The following is an 18,448-nucleotide window of genomic DNA, read 5'->3' as shown; positions in this document are numbered from 1 at the left end:
GGAAGCACGACAATATATCCGAGTACTTGGTCCAAGAAAAACTTTGGTACTTGTCAAGCTATATACAATTTCACAGGCACCGCCGCACCAGGGCTAATAAATCTACACACTCAAGATTGAAGATTACCGACTAATTCCCGGTGTACAAGTGCGAAACTTAAGCACAAGCAATGGACATATCCACTATGATGACAACACACATACAAAGTTTATATTAACTACTGCTAGCTGTTGGGAGTAATGTGGTTATCGACACGAGTCACACAGCAGAACTATTTCTGTGGTCTGGTCGGATACACGCCACCTAATAATGAGACGACCGGTATTCAATTTTGTTCACCTTGCTCATGATCACCATTAGACATTGAATTATCTACTTTCTCTAGTAAGTTCTCGGTATTAATGTGTGAGTTCTCCTCATCTTCGTTATTCACAGAAACCATGCCGCTACCTTGTCCCTGCATTTTTTTCAACTTTTCCTGCAAGTAACATCGATCAAAAGAGAATTTAGTAAGGTTACAAAATCCGAGTTTCTTTAAACAAAAACTCTGAATTAATACAAAAGATTCTAAAAGTACGGAATGGACCGGTTAAGGTGTTGCTTTGTGACCGTGAGGTCACGGGTTCAAGTCCTTGGAGCGGCCCTTTGCCAAAATGGCAAGAGAAGACTTGCCCCAATTACACCCTTGTGGTGGGACCCTTCCCTGGATCCTCGCCTAGCGGGGACGCCATCGTGCACCGGGCTGCCCTTTTTTTTTATTCTAAAGTACGGAATGGAGCCAAAAACACATTTTTTTTGTTCTACATTAGGCATGAAGAAAGCAAAATGACTCATTGGCTGCACTTCTTTTTATTACGAAGAAACGGTTGATTGTAAACGAAATTCTCAGAATTGTCATCTAAAACACACAGGGTAAACTACGCAAATTCAAATTAATTTGGACGACAGTAAAAAATTACCACTAGCAAGCCGTTATCGGATCTCAGTTTCTCTGAATCCGCTTCCAGCTTGTTAATTTCTGATCTAAGAGCCAAGTTTTCAGCAGTCAAGGCATCAACTTTCCTCCCGAGATCTTCCATTTCAGCCTGCAATATGAAACATTATCCATTAAAGCAAATAAGGAGACCAAAGTTTGAAATGAAACTTCGTTTTTTTTCCCAGGTTGCATGCAAACCTGTTTCCTCAGTCTTGATCTTCTGGCAGATTCTCGATTTGATTGTTTCCTCTTCTCACGTTTTAGCTCTCGCTCATCCTGAAAAATAATCTCTCGTAAAGATCGTATATTTCCAATTAACCAAACAGAAAATTTTCCATGCATTATGGTGAGCGTTTGACATTTTAAAATAAGCAAATTCGTCCAAACAATTTCCATGAATGCTTATTACCTGTACGCCTATAACAGAAGGCCTGTGTGCAGCAGCAGTAGTAACGGAATTTGCGTGAGAAGAATGATTAATCTGAGGTGCTTGGACGGGAAAGGTTTCTAAAGGCTTGGTGGATCCCATTGGAATGCCAGGAACTATCTTCATATTACATGTGCCTAGCATACATATGGTACCAATCAAACTAGTTAGCGATGGGAGTAAAATGATTTTAGCAATTGGATAGATATCGAAAGTTGCCATCCCATCCCATTTGACTTTGGTTGTCAACCAATGTCAAATGGGGACAATAAACTTCCCACTTTTTGTACTAAGAGATAACGTGTCAAAATAAGGAGGACATGAGATGAGACACAAATCGAGATTGAAAATATGCTTTCAATTTACAAGGCTGGAATAAATATCAAGAATGAGTTATACCTGAGTCTGATGCCCCGTTATAACTTCTACCACTGTCGTCTTCCTGGAATAGGATCGCAACATCAGCTTATTGCTTTAGGAACTAATGGAGACCTACAAACCTAGAAGACAGAAAATGCATACTCACTCTTGCTGTACTGCCATCACTTCTGTCACAGGAACCATCTGTTCCGCAATCCGTGCTATTGCCAACATCATAAAAAAAATAGTTATTATTAATACTAAGTTGTTCTAATCATGATATTAAATATAGGCTATGATATCGAAACTGTCAAATTATTAACATTTTGAAGATGACCATGATCACATTTCACAGCGGTACCTGCCACAATTATGGCACAACAAGCGGGATCAGGCCGAGGTACCTATTTAGAGATCAAATCTCAAAGCGAGATTTAATACAATGGCTCCAATTGTCCGGTCATTACCTAGAGAGTAGAGATGCTTTACATCTAGCTAATCAACACAGAAAGAGTCTCCAGAAGTGTCGCTCACTGTCTCATATCCCTCTCCTGCCTTTTCCGAACAAAACTAGACTCAAAGAGATAGGAGCAAAAGACTTCGTAGCTCTCACCTATGTATCAACTCAAAGGCGTGTGATACTTCAATCACTCTTTTTACCGTGATTATATCATACAAAGTCGTTCCAAAATTATTTCACTTCATTTTCTCGTATGTGTGTCTATAAAGCAAAGTCGGAATACCATGACATATGGTTACATATAACTACATGTCTACAGACTACACACCATTGCATCTTTTCTAATTAGCCATGGAACTTATATCTCGATTGTTTTTCTTCAAAAATAATCAGCAAACTTCTGGTTACGGGAGTCATTTGTTGTCCTATTCTATTTTGGGGTATCTTAGTCAATTTTTATCCTTTCTATTTTAGGAATGCATTTGACAACAATTTGATCATTCACACTTAATTTGGTCCACATGTCATTTAGTTATTGGTCATCTCCTCTTTCCTTGGTCTTTGTGCCAAAATCAAAGGACAACAAATGACCGGGACGGAGGGAGTATTTCTTTTTCAAGAGCAATTCAACAAGAAGCACTACAAATAAGTATACAGATTGCCCTAGAGGCCTAGAACAAGAAAGCAGGTGAAATACGAGAATACAAAACTCAGAGCCCTTCCCACAGTTTGTAGCCACTTCTTCCAGAATGAATTTCCAAAACTAAGAGAGAAGTCTAAGAAGATGACTATCTTCATCCCAAATTACTTTATAAGTTGAATCTAAAAAGGCTAAACTACAGCTACAATTATCTTCAGCACAATAATTCAATAATTGTACAAATGGCCAGACATTGCAGAAACTAACTTACGTCACTCTCAAATTTGTAAGGTAGGAGTACCGAGTTCTTTGCTTGTTATGCTCAAAACAATCAGGGCAAAATTAAAAACTCTGGCACGTCGTCTGGTATCACAGAAACTAAAAAAATAAGAAAGACTTGCTGAAAAACCTGTGTGACTGGCCACGTGCCCCATCATTTCCAGCACTCTCGTTGCCATTTCCAGATGCAGCGTTGAGATCAGTTTCTTTAGGCTTCTTTGTAGAGCCATTATCATTTCCTGAAGACCTTGTCGGAGTTTCCAAAGTTTGGGGAGTTGCGACCTGCATAAACTAAGATGCAGTAGCATCATCCACGCTGCGTTCTTCCGGCTTTATGAAGAAAACATATCATATATTTGACTGCCATCACTCTGGCCATCATAATAATATACAGCTCAAAAATATTAATACAAAGCTCTTGGCAAAGATATTCATCCCTCCATCCAATTTATGTTATTCCCATTTGACTTTATTATCAAACAGGGTGGACTTTCACCAAAAAAAAAATTACACTATACAATAGTTAAAAATGACTAATGGAAATATTTGGTTTTGATGAATCAAGCATGACAAATTACACTCGCTGACTACCAAAGTCAAGGAGCTAGTGGGTTTTTCTTTTTCCATTTTTTTTTTACCATAATGAAAATATACATGCAGTTAGTATTAAGGAATGACTCTGAAAGGGAAACATAGTAAGTTATTTTACCATTCGGTGAGCAGGTCTTTATTCCCAAAATGAGTGTGATATAATTTAAATTAATACCAGGCACAAGCTGAGAAGTGAGAACAATATGCGAGCGAAGTTCAATGGTGCATCTAATCTACAGTCATACAGGTATGTGTATGGCCATCAAATATCGACCGTTCCGTATTTGTAAAGGTCAGTGACAAGAACTGGGAAGGAGGGAGAATGTGAGACACACTTACAGCAGGTGCAGTAGAAGCCCCATAGATCCCTCCATGCGGATACATGGCAGCATAAGGTGATCCGTAAGGTGGCACCATCTGTCAAAACAAGAAACAATTCACAGTTAGCAAATTACACGTAGGGATATTGACTATTTATCCTTTTCCTTTCTTTTTATTTCCTTCTATTTTGTTTTTTTCTTTTCATTATTTTCTCTTTTGTGTCATTGGCTGTTTCAAATGATAATGCATGATAGTGAACCCCAATCAAGTTCGGCTTATGCTCATTTTTCTTCTTATTCTCAGTTCTGTTATTAGGAGAACAATTGCTGAATTAAACAACCAGGCAAATACTTAGTATAAAATAATGTGCAACTACCTGTGGTGCCCACATATATGGGTGTGCAGCATGGCCGGGTGCAGCAGCTGGATTATAGTAAGCCGCTGGCATGCCTCCAGCTCCGTAATATGCCTTGAGCCAAAAAAAAACACTCAGAAAAGGCACAAGTAGTTTTAGAGAAAATTGGAAACAAAAGCATCGAGGATAACGTTAAAAAAAAAAAAAAAAAAAAAAAAAAAAAAGGCAGCCCGGTGCACGATGGCGTCCCCGCTAAGCGAGGGTCCGGGGAAGGGTCCCACCACAAGTCCACAAGGGTGTAATAGGGGCAAGCCTCCGGCCTCCCCTTGCCATTTTGGCAAGAGGCTGCTCCAAGGACTTGAACCCGTGACCTCATGGTCACAAAGCAACACCTTAACCGGTGCGCCAAGGCTCCCCTTCAGCATCGAGGATAACGTAACGCTTGAATAATTAGCATATACTCTGTAATAACTATTTACTCCCTATTAATTACCTAAATGGATTACGTAAACTATTCAATAGGAAATAGGGAATATTAACTACCGAAAAAGAAGTGAAGAACAAGCTTTTCCTTGGATAAAAAAACACAGCTAAGGGACAACTTCATAACATAAACATAACTGATCCCTCAGGAAAGAAGGCAAACACTAAGAAACTTAACCTGGACAGCCGCCCAATCTGGATAGACATGAACACTGCTTGGTTCCTGTAAATTTAACCCAAATTGGGAGGGGAAACAAAGAAAGTTGGAATAGATTAGAAATTTAAAACTCCGTAGATTCCAAAATTTAGAATATCAATGTTGGTTGTTACAGAAAAGGGAGAAAACATTTACTCATAAGTAACAAAATCCCAAAACAAATGGTAATGGCTGCCTCACCTTCGGTGGAGAAGCCGGCTTCTCTGGTTTCTCCGATTTCGGAGTTTTCTCAGCTTCATTGTTTCCCATGATGATCCTATATTCCTATTCGCCTATGAAAGTGGCACCTGAAATGTTTTAACTAAAGCATATTAGTGTTCCTCTCACGAGTCTGAGGCAGAAATGCTAATTTTTGCATAATTGTCATGAATTCACTAATATGGGCCATTAAACTAAAGTAATTTCATACTAGAAAAATATAGAAATACAAAACAACCAGTTTACAAAAACTTCTGAGCTCTCAAGACCTCACTACCTTATATGTAGCTACGCCACTAATACTTCCATGAACCAAAAGATAGATATGTGGGTTTGACGAGGGTAGACTTTGCAGTTGTTTATATCAGATCGAAGAAATAACAAATTTTGAGCTACCATTTGATTCTAATCAAATAGAAGAATCAAAATCAAATATTTTCTTACAAGAGTCCCATTCTCTACTCGCGCGCACATCTAACACCAAGTGTATGGTCACAAGGACTACAAAAATCGGTTCTACCTTCCACAATACATGTTTACGCGTAGTTCTTATTTCATTCACCAGATTCATGAGATTCCAGTTCTCCTGTTCAATATTTAAATATCTTTAAATCGAAGTGATCATTCTTCCAACAAACTCTAATCCTTCCAAACTCTATACAGTGAGCTAAACCAACTGAGCTATGAAGTCTAGCAAAACCCTTACATATAACCTCCTCACCCGAACATTAAATCATAAACAACAAGTCCCATACGAAACCGTCTCACATTCGACCCCACCCAAATCAATTAGAAGAATCAAAATCAAATATTTCCTTACATCTAACACCAAGTGCATGGTCACAAGGACTACAAAAATCGGTTCTACCTTCCACAATACATGCTTACGCGTAGTTCTTATTTCATACATGAGATTCAAGTTCTCCTGTTCAATATTTAAAAATCTTCAAATCGAAGTGATCATTCTTCCAACAAGCTCTAATCCTTCCAAACTCTATACAGTGAGCTAAACCAACTGAGCTATGAAGTCTAGCAAAACCCTTACATATAACCTCCTCACCCGAACATTAAATCATAAACAACAAGTCCCATACGAAACCGTCTCACATTCGACCCCACCCAAATCAATTAGAAGAATCAAAATCAAATATTTCCTTACATCTAACACCAAGTGCATGGTCACAAGGACTACAAAAATCGGTTCTACCTTCCACAATACATGCTTACGCGTAGTTCTTATTTCATACATGAGATTCAAGTTCTCCTGTTCAATATTTAAAAATCTTCAAATCGAAGTGATCATTCTTCCAACAAGCTCTAATCCTTCCAAACTCTATACAGTGAGCTAAACCAACTGAGCTATGAAGTCTAGCAAAACCCTTACATATAATCTCCTCTACCAAAACAGTAAATCATAAACAACAAATCTTGTATGAAACCGTCTCACATGCGACCCCACCCAAATCCGATAGGGTTAACGGGTCGAGTCTCATATAAGTATTTGTATTTAGTATCAACTATTCCTAGGGCAAATTAAATAAATTAGTGCTTAATCAATTTGTACCCACCATACACTAATCACTACATAATCCTATCAAGGGGAACCCACAGTATATCCTAAACCAAAAATCAACCTTTTTTTGTTCAAAAAATATCAACTTTATCAGATGAAAACTATACTTAAACCATAATTAATGATTTAATTCCCTTCACCTCAGGTTAAGCATGCGGGCCTCCCTCAATTATATCAAAGACAAAAACTTTTCAGCAGAATTACATATACTGTATTAACTAAACAAAAAACTCGGGGTTTACCCAGTGTGTACCAAAGGTAGCGGCTGCGGTTCCCAAGTCATCCAAACAAAAAAAAGCTATACAAAAACCTTAATAACACAAACAAATCCAATAAAGTTTAAATCTTTCCTAAAGGGTTCATCCAAAACACAAAATAATTAACAAAATTGCAATAAAATTAACAATTTAACATACCTTTTGATCAATTAGCAACAACCCTTCAAATTCTCCTGAAAAATGTACAATAATTAACAAAAAAAAAAAAACACAAATACCCTGAAAAATGTACACACTTTTTATGCTGATGTAATAAATTGTGTTCCTCAAAAATCACAGAAAAATACAATTTTTGCCTCTAAAATTTCCCTGAAAACAATTAAAATATACAATTTTTTTGGGATTTGTAAATGGGGAAAAAGAAAAAGGAGGGAAATTTAAGATTATTTATAATAATATTAATTTATTATTATTATTATTAAATAAAATAGTGAATTTTTTTGTAAAATTGGAGGGGTAGTTGATGGTGATGCAAAGAAAGAGGGAAAAAAGAGAAGAGAAGAGATGGTGAAAGGGCATTGAATATTGCCAGCATTACATCCACGTCAGCTCCACGCCACGCGTTTTCTTCTTCTCTTTGCTTTGCCTTTCTTCCAGTTCCTTCTATTTTTTCCTATCCCGTCTTGTTTGTGACGGTCATAAAATTTGGAAGATGCTACAGTTACACTTAGTGTAGGAATCTTTTGTACACCGCTAATCATATTTAAACATGTGGCTAGAATATATTTTTTATTTATGGAAAGAATTTGGAGAGATTTAGAGAGAAATATAAGATGGTTAGGGAGGGAAATTATTAGTTATTTTATTAGTTTAAAATTATAAATTATTCCATAATTATCTTTACCAAATTTCAAAATAATATCGTATATTAACATAATCTTATATCTTGCAAACTATTTTATACCATAATAGTTTCTGTTATTTTTAATTTTAAAATAAAATAAAAAAACAGCGTTACTTTGCATTTATTTTTAGTTAGAATTTTTTTGGTCTATTTCTAATATCTCTACCATAGGTACGTGATGATGAGCCGCAAATTATCATCAACTTACTTTTCATCATATGTTTACCACCAAAAGTGGATTGATTTTTTAACTATAATTTTTTTCCATTCCACCACAACCAAATTGGTTGTTTAAAACGATTTTTTTTTTAAATTACACTATATTAAAGAAATAAAACGAAAAATAAGAAAGAATTAGAAATGGAATCTTACCAAATCTGTTAATTTATGGTATAAAGAAATTAATAATAATTTCGGAAAGTTTCACATTTTAAATTAATCTTTAAAAAGTTTGGTTTCCAAATATAAGAAAATCAAAGTTAAAAAAGATTCTATCTTATGCCCCACCATTGCCACATGTTCATACGTTATTTGCGGTGTATAGGAGATTCTATACACCGAGTGTAATCGTAGCTTTTTCGATAAAATTTTTACACAAAATCTCATTATTGACGGCACATATCCGTCTATAACTAAAGACGGGCCAAATACAATACCACATTCCTAAGAGGACAGGCAACAAGTGGGGTGGTGGGGACAAAAAATGTCACCACTTTCAAGCTATTTGACCCATCTTTAGCTATAGACGGACATATCCGTCTGTAACAAGACTAGCTGAAATTTTTAGAATCTTCTCCCACTTGTCCTCTCACTTGCCCATTTATCTCAGGTCACAAACTTATGACGGGTTTTGTCCGTAAATGAGAATTTGTGTTCTTTCTAATTACACTTTTTTTTAGTATTGTACCGTGTAACGGATTTTGTCCGTCATAAATGAGAATTTGTGTTATTTCTAATTACACTTTTTTTTAATATTGTACCGTGTGTCTAAAACGGCCTTATATAAATAATCGTAAAACAAATTAATTTAATAATTGTTGTTTCAAGAATATGGATCATGATTCATTTGTGGTTAGATTAACTTTCGAGAATGTTTCTTGTAAAACGGTGTATAATTTGTTGTAAGATTACATTTTGTTTACTTAAATCACAAATAGGCACATAAAGTAAGAGAAGGTATAATGTCACCCCAAAATTACTAATGTCATTCATGTTTATGAGATGGTGAATAGTTTTTATTGGTGTTACAGATCGCCTACCAATAAACCTGTATCTTAACTCAATGAAAATCGAACTTCTTACTTCATGACCAAAAGGTGGTTTCTTTACTATTGGGGTCAACCCTTGTTGGTTGAAACGGGTAAATAGTAACATGTCCTTAGACATAGCTTGTATTGTTGTGGCATTAACAAAAAGTGTAGTGACATTATCATTTTCTTAAAGTAATTGGCAATCGTCCTCATAGGGAATTATGTAAAATAACAACCGATTTTATGATAACATTAAGGTAAAACGGTTTTATACAATTATTTGTGATTGTATGTATTTGTTTACTTATTATACGGTTACACTCATCCTTTCTACTATGGATTTGTATTATAGGAGTATAAGATGATAAAAGTTCTGATTATATATTTAACGGAATAAGTTTATGTAGTAATTTTAAAAATATATTTTTCTAAAATTAATAGTCGGAAGTTTTTGTTTAATGAAGGATTTTATTTATTTATGATATGCAATAGATTATAGATGGGTCATTCGTGAATTATGTTTAAATATTACGTTTCTTAAAATTATGTTATTAGCTGTTATTTTGGGGACTTCCCCTCTATATTTTTTTTCTTGAAGTTACTTTGATTTTATTGTAACAATTTTGCTCGTATTGATAAAAAAAAATATTGATTCGGCGGTAGAAATTGATCATAAAATGTGAGAATGTTTTATGGCGGTAGATGACTAGTAGATGAGTAAGTGCGGATGGTGATTTGGTAATCGGGGAAGTGGTGATTTAGCCCCATAACTCTTTACAATTGTGAAATTAAGCCCCATAACTCTCAATTGGAATAATTTAGCCCCATTACTTATACAAAAAGTGCAATTTGGCCCCAATTCAAATTGTATCTAATATCTCTCTTGAAATCAATATCTCGTCAATTTCTCCTCAAAATAATAAGAAAAAAAACTTGTACTCTCCATATACGTATTACAATTTCACATTTTCCGTACATAGTTGTTTCTTCATAAACGATATACATTTTTCAAACTTCTGTAACAAAAAAAAAATCAAAGCAGTAGCAGCCATAATCAAACACTCTCATGTCTGACATGTCTATATATTGAATAACCATATAATACACCAACACAAATTCTCACTTTAGACAGACACTTTCCGTCTAAAGCTGTAGACAGAAAGTGTCCCACTTGCCCTCTCACTTGCATTTTGTGAGAGGGTCACTGTCTACAACTTTAGATGGATAGTGTCCGTCTACAATGAGACGGATTAATATACCAACTAATGAACATAAATATTTCTTTAATTAATCTAATTTAGTAACAAAATAAGACGATTTAAATGATAATAACAAGAATATATTACCTTTTGAGTAAGGTAAGATTAGATTGGGGTAGAAATTGAGGTTAGTTATTGAGATTTTGAAGAGAATTTGGTGGGAATTTGAATTGGGGTCAAATTGCACTTTTTGTATTAGTAATGGGGCTAAATTACTCCAATTAAGAGTTATGGGGCTTAATTTCACAATTGTAAAGAGTTATGGGGCTAAATCACCACTTCCCCGATTTGGTAATACATTTTTCCTTCAGTTAGTCTTGTTGAAGACGGGTCGGAGCAAGTAACGGGTAATGTCACTCACAAAACGGATAGGGGGGACAAGGTGGGTGTAACACCCCCATACTCCAAGTGCCTTACCAGGACCACTCAGGTATGAAGACATCACCATCTCGGTCGCCCGAGGTATGATAATCAAATAGACAAAACAGAAACAACATTTATTATAAATAGTTTAATGAATAGTTACAATCCATGAAACCAACTAAAAGTACGATACAATATTCTCAAATGACTGTTCTAACTGAAATGTAAATAAACTAAGGCTACAGCGGAAGACTCTATCGTCATGTCGTGGTCATCCCAGCGATCCCAGTACTCATCTCTATACCTGTTCAATATCTCCTCACCATCCCCGAATGGATCACCGCAGGTTTACAAAACAACACCGGGGTCGGTACTAATCACACAATCAATATAGATAACAACAATAAGACAAACGGACAGCTGAACTGTCACACACACACACACACACCACCAACTCCCATCATCTCAATCCTCGACCGTCCTTTGGACCACCAGATGGGGGACCGCAGCCGTTCCCACCTAAGCTCCGCTCATCATACGAGCGATAACCCTGTCCCATTAATGTGCACATCCCCTTCCGTGGCGGGTTCCACGAAGGGCGAAACTAGGGCGTGAAGTCACTCCCGCAAGTGACCCCACTCAGCCGAGAACGCATCTCGAGAACCATCAACAACAGTCACAACCACAAACACAATACAATCATCATATCAAACAACCAAATACAACACATCACCAATATCCCATTATGGGACTAATACTGAGTAGGAAATCCTACCTGGAAAGCACAACAACAAGAGACGGTATCTACAATTTGTATCAAAACGCCTCCTCTACGAATCCTCCTCCTCCTAACACATAACACATAAAGACTACACATCACATACTACACACAAAACCCCCAATCCCTAAATTAGGGTTTAACCAATCTTAACAAAACATTATAAAAACTATATTAAAAGCTTACCCTCGACGCAAGGAATCCAACGACACGAAAAAAAGAAGAACCGACCGTCGAACTCCGGAATTGCTAAGAATGCGATTAGGAAGATGAAGTGGTGCTTTCTCTCTTAAACGGGGTTTTAGGTTTTGTAAAAGTGATTTAAAACAATGACGAATATGTTTAAATACCTTAATCGCATAATTAACAAAACCCGAGAAAACTCCCGTAAAAATAGGACACTCGATCGAGTACCTTGGGTACTCGATCGAGTACCCCTTACTCGATCGAGTACCCCATCTACTCGATCGAGTACCCAACAGTCGAAACTATTTTATCTCGCAACTTGCCCTTACTCGACAGAGTAAGGGCTACTCGATAGAGTACCCCAAGACTTATAAATACGGGAGTATTACAGTCTTCCCTCCTTAAAAGGAACTTCGTCCCCGAAGTTCAAACCACTACTAAACAAAGGTACTCCCATAAGCCTCCCGACTCGAAGGTCAAACAAAACACAACGTAAAGCATGATACTAACCCAACTTATCCCGACAAACATACCGACACAACATATAAAAGGTGTATAAAACTCTTAAAAACTCTCGCGATCATCTCCTACCCCCCTAAAAGAAACAAGGTTACGTCCCCGTAACCATACATACCTGATCAAAAAGGAAAGGGTAACGCTCTTTCATGATATCCTCCGCCTCCCATGTAGCTTCCTCAGTCTCGTGGTTAGACCAAAGGATCTTAAGCAAAACTGTCTCACCACTCCTAGTCTTTCTAACCTTTCGGTCTAGGATCTGCTTAGGCACCTCAAGGTATGATAAAGACTCATCCAGTTCTAAGCTCTCTGCCTCCAACACATGTGACGGGTCACTCACATACTTCCGCAGCTGCGATACATGAAACACATTATGCACTCTCTCTAACGCAGCTGGTAATGCCAGACGATAAGCAACTTCCCCAACTCGCTCTAAGATCTCATAAGGCCCTATAAACTTCTGACTTAGCTTGCCTTTCTTCCCAAATCTCATAACTCCACGCATCGGAGACACTTTCAGAAGAACCTTGTCCCCAACCTGAAACTCTATGTCCCGACGATGTAGATCTGCATAACTCTTCTGTCGATCCTGGGCTGCTCTCATCCGTTCCCTGATCATCCTAATCTGTTCCACCATCTCATGCACCGTCTCTGGTCCTAAAACCACTGCCTCGGCACTATCGTCCCAACAGATTGGACTCCTGCATCTCCTCCCATACAAAGCCTCAAACGGTGTCATACCAATCTTTTGGTGTGATAGCTGTTGTTGTAAGAAAACTCTATCAAATCCAGCCTTTGCTCCCAGCTACCACCAAAATCCATCACACAAGCTCGCAACATATCCTCAAGAGTCTTGATTGTTCTCTCAGTCTGCCCATCTGTCGCAGGATGAAATGTTGTACTCATCTTCAAAGCTGTTCCCAACGATTCCTGCAACTCTTTCCAAAACCTTGATATAAACCTCGCATCTCTGTCAGACACTATGTCCTTAGGGACTCCATGTAACTTAAGCACGTTCTTTCGATAGGCCATAGCCAATTGTGCCTTAGTCCATGTATCTTTCATTGGAACAAAGTGAGCTGACTTGGTCAGACGATCCACTATCACCCAAATCATGTTGTTACCTTGTTGACTCTTCGGCAAACCCACAATGAAATCCATGGAAATGGATTCCCACTTCCACTCAGGCACCTCTAAAGACTGAATCTTACCTTGTGGTCGTCGCTGTTCCCATTTAACTCTCTGGCATGTCAAACAACGGGACACAAACTCAGCTGTCTCTTTCTTCATCCCAGGCCACCAAAACGTTTTCTTCAAATCCTTGTATAACTTGTCTCCACCTGGATGAACTGAATATGGTGTGCAATGAGCCTCTGTCATGATCGTCTTTTTCAACTCCTCATCATTAGGAACACACCACCTACCATCAAACCTCAAACTACCATCTGTATGAATAGAAAACCGGGACACTGTCCCTTTCTCTACTCCACTCCACTATCTTAGGATCCAAAGCCTGCTTATCCCGAATCTCATCATAAAACTCCAGATGTACTGTCATATCACCCATGGCATCTCCTTTCTGCATCATATGTATCCCAAAACTCGCTACCTCATCCCCCAGCCTCATCAAAGATAGAGCTGTGCACAAGGAATGTACACTCTTTCTACTCAAAGCATCAGCAACTACATTGGCCTTCCCTTCATGGTAGATAATCTCCATGTCGTAATCACCAATCAGCTCCATCCACCTCCTCTGTCTCATGTTCAACTCCTTCTGCGTGAAGATGTACTTAAGACTCTTGTGATCAGAAAATACCTTAAAGATTGCTCCATAAAGGTAATGCCTCCAAATCTTGAGAGCAAACACTACTGCACCCAACTCCAGATCATGAGTAGGGTAGTTCTCCTCATAAGGCTTCAACTGCCTAGAAGCATAGGCAATCACTTTACCATTCTGCATTAGCACACATCCCAGCCCATTCTTCGAGGCATCTGTATAAACCTCAAAATTCTCGCTCCCTTCAGGCAATGCTAGGACAGGAGCTGTGGTCAAACGCTCCTTTAAATTTGGAACGCCGTCTCACAACTCTCATCCCAACGAAACCTGTTCTCTTTCCTCATCAACGATGTCATCGGTCTAGCTATCTTGGTGAAATCTTTCACGAACCGTCTGTAGTATCCAGCTAAACCCAAGAAACTCCTAACCTCAGCAACATTCTTCGGTGCTTCCCACTTTGTCACTGCCTCAATCTTCGCCGGATCCACAGCTACCCCATCTTTAGAGATTACGTGCCCCGGAAAAGCAACTTTCTCTAACCAGAACTCACACTTGACAGACTTAGCATACAACTCATGATCCCTCAAAGTCCGCAACACGATCCTCAGATGCTCCTCATGCTCCTCCTTAGTCTTAGAGTAGACTAAGATGTCATCGATAAACACCACCACAAATGGTCCAAGAACTGTCTCGAAGATTCTATTCATCAAATCCATAAACACGCGGCGCATTAGACAACCCAAACGGCATCACCACATACTCATAATGGCCATACCTTGACGTAAAAGTTTGTCTTTGGTATGTCCACCTCTCTAATCTTCACCTGGTGGTACCCCGACCTCAAATCAATCTTAGAAAAGACGTTGCGCCGCTCGGCGATCAAACAGGTCATCTATCCTTGGCAAAGGATACTTGTTCTTTATCGTCACACGGTTCGGCTCCCGTAATCTATGCATAACCTCAAAGTTCCATCCTTCTTCTTCACGAAAAGAATTGGTGCTCCCCAAGGCGATACACTTGGTCTAATGTATCCCTTCTCTATCAAATCATCCAATCGCTTTCTTAGCTCCTCCATCTCTTTAGGACCCATACGGTACGGTGCCTTAGAGATTGGCCCCGTCCCCCGGCTTCAACTCGACGGTGAAATCTATCTCCCTCTTCGGTGGCAACCGGAATCTCCTGGAAAAACATCTCGCAAACTCTCCCACCACCGGTATCTCATCAATCGCGGAATCTCTATCCGGTCATCTCTCACATGGCACAGGATCAAAGGACACCCCTTCCTCAGATAAGACTTCAAGGTGACAGCTGCAATCAACTTAACTTTGGGTTTGACTAGAAACCCACGGTAAGACACACTAACACCCTTTGGACCTCTTAAGTACACTTTCTTTTGATGACAGTCTATCTTAGCTTTATACTTTCCTAACCAATCCATCCCAACTATCATCTCAAAACCATTAAAAGGAAACTCTAGCAAGTCTACAGGGAAATCGACTTGCCCAACTATCAAAGATACATCTCTAAACAACCTCCCACACGATACAGACTCACCCGAAGGTATGAAAACTTGCTCCCTAACAGACTCATATACTCTCAAACCCAACTGTTTTACATGACTCGAAAACACAAACGACTGAGAAGCCCCCGAATCAAACAAAACAAACGTAGGAATACCATTAACAAGGAATGTACCGGTGATAACGTGCGCATCTTCCTCAGTTGCCTTCTTCTCCATCATGAATAACTTGCCATCGGTCTTCGCCCACCCTCCCGGACAAGATCGGGCGATGCGGTCGGCTTAGCACTCGACCCTTGATTGTTGTTGTTGTTGTTCATCGGCGTCTTCTGATAAGAATTACCGCCGTTGCGGTTGCCTCCACTATGGTAACTCGACTTCCCGGTTTGGCCATGATCCCGGCCCGGCCCGGGTGTTGCTCGCGAAGCTCTGTGCGAGTCTCTCGAAAGATCCGGTGCACTCGTGCACTCATGTCTCTTGTGGCCTACGCCACCACAACCAAAGCAGTCACTCCCCAACTATTACTCACACTCCCACGGCCACGCCCAAAGGAAGCCCCAAAGACTAAACCCCGACCGGAAGAAAATCCTTTAGGCGATTGTGGTTGCCTTTCTTGTAATTAGATTGGCCACCACCCTCGCTCTCAGACTTCCTCTTCTCACCTCCTGACCTCTCCTGAGCCATCTCCACCAACCTCTCCGCTCTCCCAGCTCTCTCATAAGCTTCCTTAACATCGGTAAGGATTCCCACGGGTAACTTATCCATAATCTTGGTAGTCAACCCACTCTCAAACCTCAACGCCCGGGTTCTCCTCACTCAAACCCATATCCTCAAAGATACCTGGACTTCTCATTGAACCGTCTCGTAGTACTCGGCTACCGACATCTCGCCGGTCATCTTAAACTTATCAAACTCCTCCCTCAACCTACTCCTCACATGCTCCCGTCACGAACTCCTTCCTCACGACCCTACGAAACTCCCCCCAAGGTATAGCGGGTAAGCCTTGGTTGGTGTATATCTCCTTAGCACTCACTTTTATTGAATCCCACCACTTGCTCGCGCCTCCCTCGGATAGAACGCACTGTTCCACTCTCATCTCATCAGGACAGTGAACCAAGTCTAAGATGTTCTCCATCTATCTCAGCCAACTATCAAGCAGATTAGGCTCCCTAACCCCCTTGTATTCTTTCGGGTTAAACCTCGCAATGTAGAGGCTGATTTTAGAATGATCAACCTCCTTCTCCTTACTCTTATCCTTGTCCTCATTCACTCTCTTCAGGGTCTCAGTAAGAGCATCCTGGTGCTCTAACATCTTAACGATGTCATCCGTGGTCATAAGCTCAGCTCTCGCGTACAAAGCAGTTCTCTTGGGTGGCATCTTGAAGCTATATAAGAAAGGGTAAACATAAACACACGTACTAAACCTCAAAACACGAACACACGATGCCCAGAACCCACTCGATCGAGTTCCCAAACACACTCGATCGAGTAACGGGCTACTCGATCGAGTGCCCCACGTACTCGATCGAGTACCCAAACTCCAGAACCAAACAGACCTTCTGATCTCTTACCTACTCGATCGAGTATCTAGGCTACTCGATCGAGTGACCCCCTACTCGATCGAGTACCCCTAGTTACTCGATCGAGTGCCCCAAAACTCTATTCTGGACTCAAAATCGCCAAAAACCCACCCGATCGAGTCAGTCTCACTCGATCGAGTAACACTAACTCGTAAGAGCTACCCGCATATTAGTCGTACACTAACATGCTAAACTTTATAAAACCACATGATAACATAATAAATATGCTACGCATCTATTCTACTATCAACAAGATCAATTCATCATGCTATTAAAGCCACATTGTAAACATCCAACATGTTATTCCAACATCAAGTCTACACATATATTACTTTTCTTTCACATTCTCAACTTCTCCTTCAACATCCAACAATCACACACTTCATCACATTGTTAACAAGTTAACCAAACACACATACGACTCGACAAACACTTTCCCATGTGACCGGTTCAAAGTTGTAGGGCGACCCCCGCGACTTTAGGACGTCTCCCAAGCCTTTGCACTAGCTCCTACAACTTTTACCCCGGGTTCATTTTAATTGACTCCCTATGTTCATTAAGTTCATTGGTTACAGGTTTCAGGATCGTCGCTCTGATACCATTTGTAACACCCCCATACTCCAAGTGCCTTACCAGGACCACTCAGGTATGAAGACATCACCATCTCGGTCGCCCGAGGTATGATAATCAAATAGACAAAACAGAAACAACATTTATTATAAATAGTTTAATGAATAGTTACAATCCATGAAACCAACTAAAAGTACGATACAATATTCTCAAATGACTGTTCTAACTGAAATGTAAATAAACTAAGGCTACAGCGGAAGACTCTATCGTCATGTCGTGGCCATCCCAGCGATCCCAGTACTCATCTCTATACCTGTTCAATATCTGCTCACCATCCCCGAATGGATCACCGCAGGTTTACAAAACAACACTGGGGTCAGTACTAATCACACAATCAATATAGATAACAACAATAAGACAAACGGACGGTGAACTGTCACACACACACACACACACCACCAACTCCCATCATCTCAATCCCGATCGTCCTTTGGACCGACTACCCGATGGGGGACCGCAGCCGTTCCCACCTAAGCCCCGCTCATCATACGAGCGATAACCCTGTCCCATTAATGTGCACATCCCCTTCCGTGGCGGGTTCCACGAAGGGCGAAACTAGGGCGTGAAGTCACTCCCGCAAGTGACCC

The 18,448-nt window shown here is 39.6% G+C and overlaps 2 protein-coding genes across 5 annotated transcripts in view; one reads left to right on the top strand and one right to left on the bottom strand.

Annotated features, from left to right (window-relative positions):
- LOC141606511 (jasmonate-induced protein homolog) overlaps positions 1 to 18,448 on the top strand; it is a 182,271-nt gene that overhangs the window by 6,922 nt on the left and 156,901 nt on the right. The window lies entirely within an intron of this gene.
- On the bottom strand, positions 30 to 7,796 carry LOC141606501 (G-box-binding factor 3-like). Of its 4 annotated transcripts, none has more exons than XM_074425652.1 (13): positions 7,698 to 7,796; positions 7,298 to 7,332; positions 5,291 to 5,397; positions 5,072 to 5,116; positions 4,432 to 4,524; positions 4,074 to 4,151; positions 3,274 to 3,425; positions 1,931 to 1,985; positions 1,804 to 1,846; positions 1,387 to 1,541; positions 1,176 to 1,253; positions 961 to 1,086; positions 30 to 479 (listed from the first exon to the last, which is right to left on the bottom strand). In XM_074425652.1, exons 3-13 carry the CDS (start codon positions 5,357 to 5,359, stop codon positions 327 to 329), a joined length of 1,047 nt encoding a protein of 348 aa, XP_074281753.1. In that variant the 5' UTR covers positions 5,360 to 5,397; positions 7,298 to 7,332; positions 7,698 to 7,796; the 3' UTR covers positions 30 to 326. The 4 variants fall into 4 exon arrangements, with proteins under 4 accessions (XP_074281753.1, XP_074281751.1, XP_074281750.1 ...); XM_074425650.1 differs by having other exon boundaries at positions 3,274 to 3,434; positions 7,698 to 7,716; XM_074425649.1 differs by lacking the exon at positions 7,698 to 7,796 and having other exon boundaries at positions 3,274 to 3,434; positions 7,298 to 7,388.

Source organism: Silene latifolia, chromosome 10 (assembly GCF_048544455.1).
Source record: "Silene latifolia isolate original U9 population chromosome 10, ASM4854445v1, whole genome shotgun sequence".
Classification (NCBI taxonomy): Eukaryota; Viridiplantae; Streptophyta; class Magnoliopsida; order Caryophyllales; family Caryophyllaceae; genus Silene; species Silene latifolia.
This window is presented reverse-complemented; position numbering and strand designations above follow the sequence as displayed.

Coding starts and splice junctions, on each gene's coding strand:
- LOC141606501 (XM_074425650.1), bottom strand. CDS start 5,359: ATGGGAAACAATGAAGCTGAGAAAACTCCGAAATCGGAGAAACCAGAG. Junction 4,152..4,431: donor CATATATGTGGGCACCACAG/GTAGTTGCACAT, acceptor TTGTTTTGACAG/ATGGTGCCACCTTACGGATC. Junction 1,254..1,386: donor CTTCTGTTATAGGCGTACAG/GTAATAAGCATT, acceptor ATTATTTTTCAG/GATGAGCGAGAGCTAAAACG.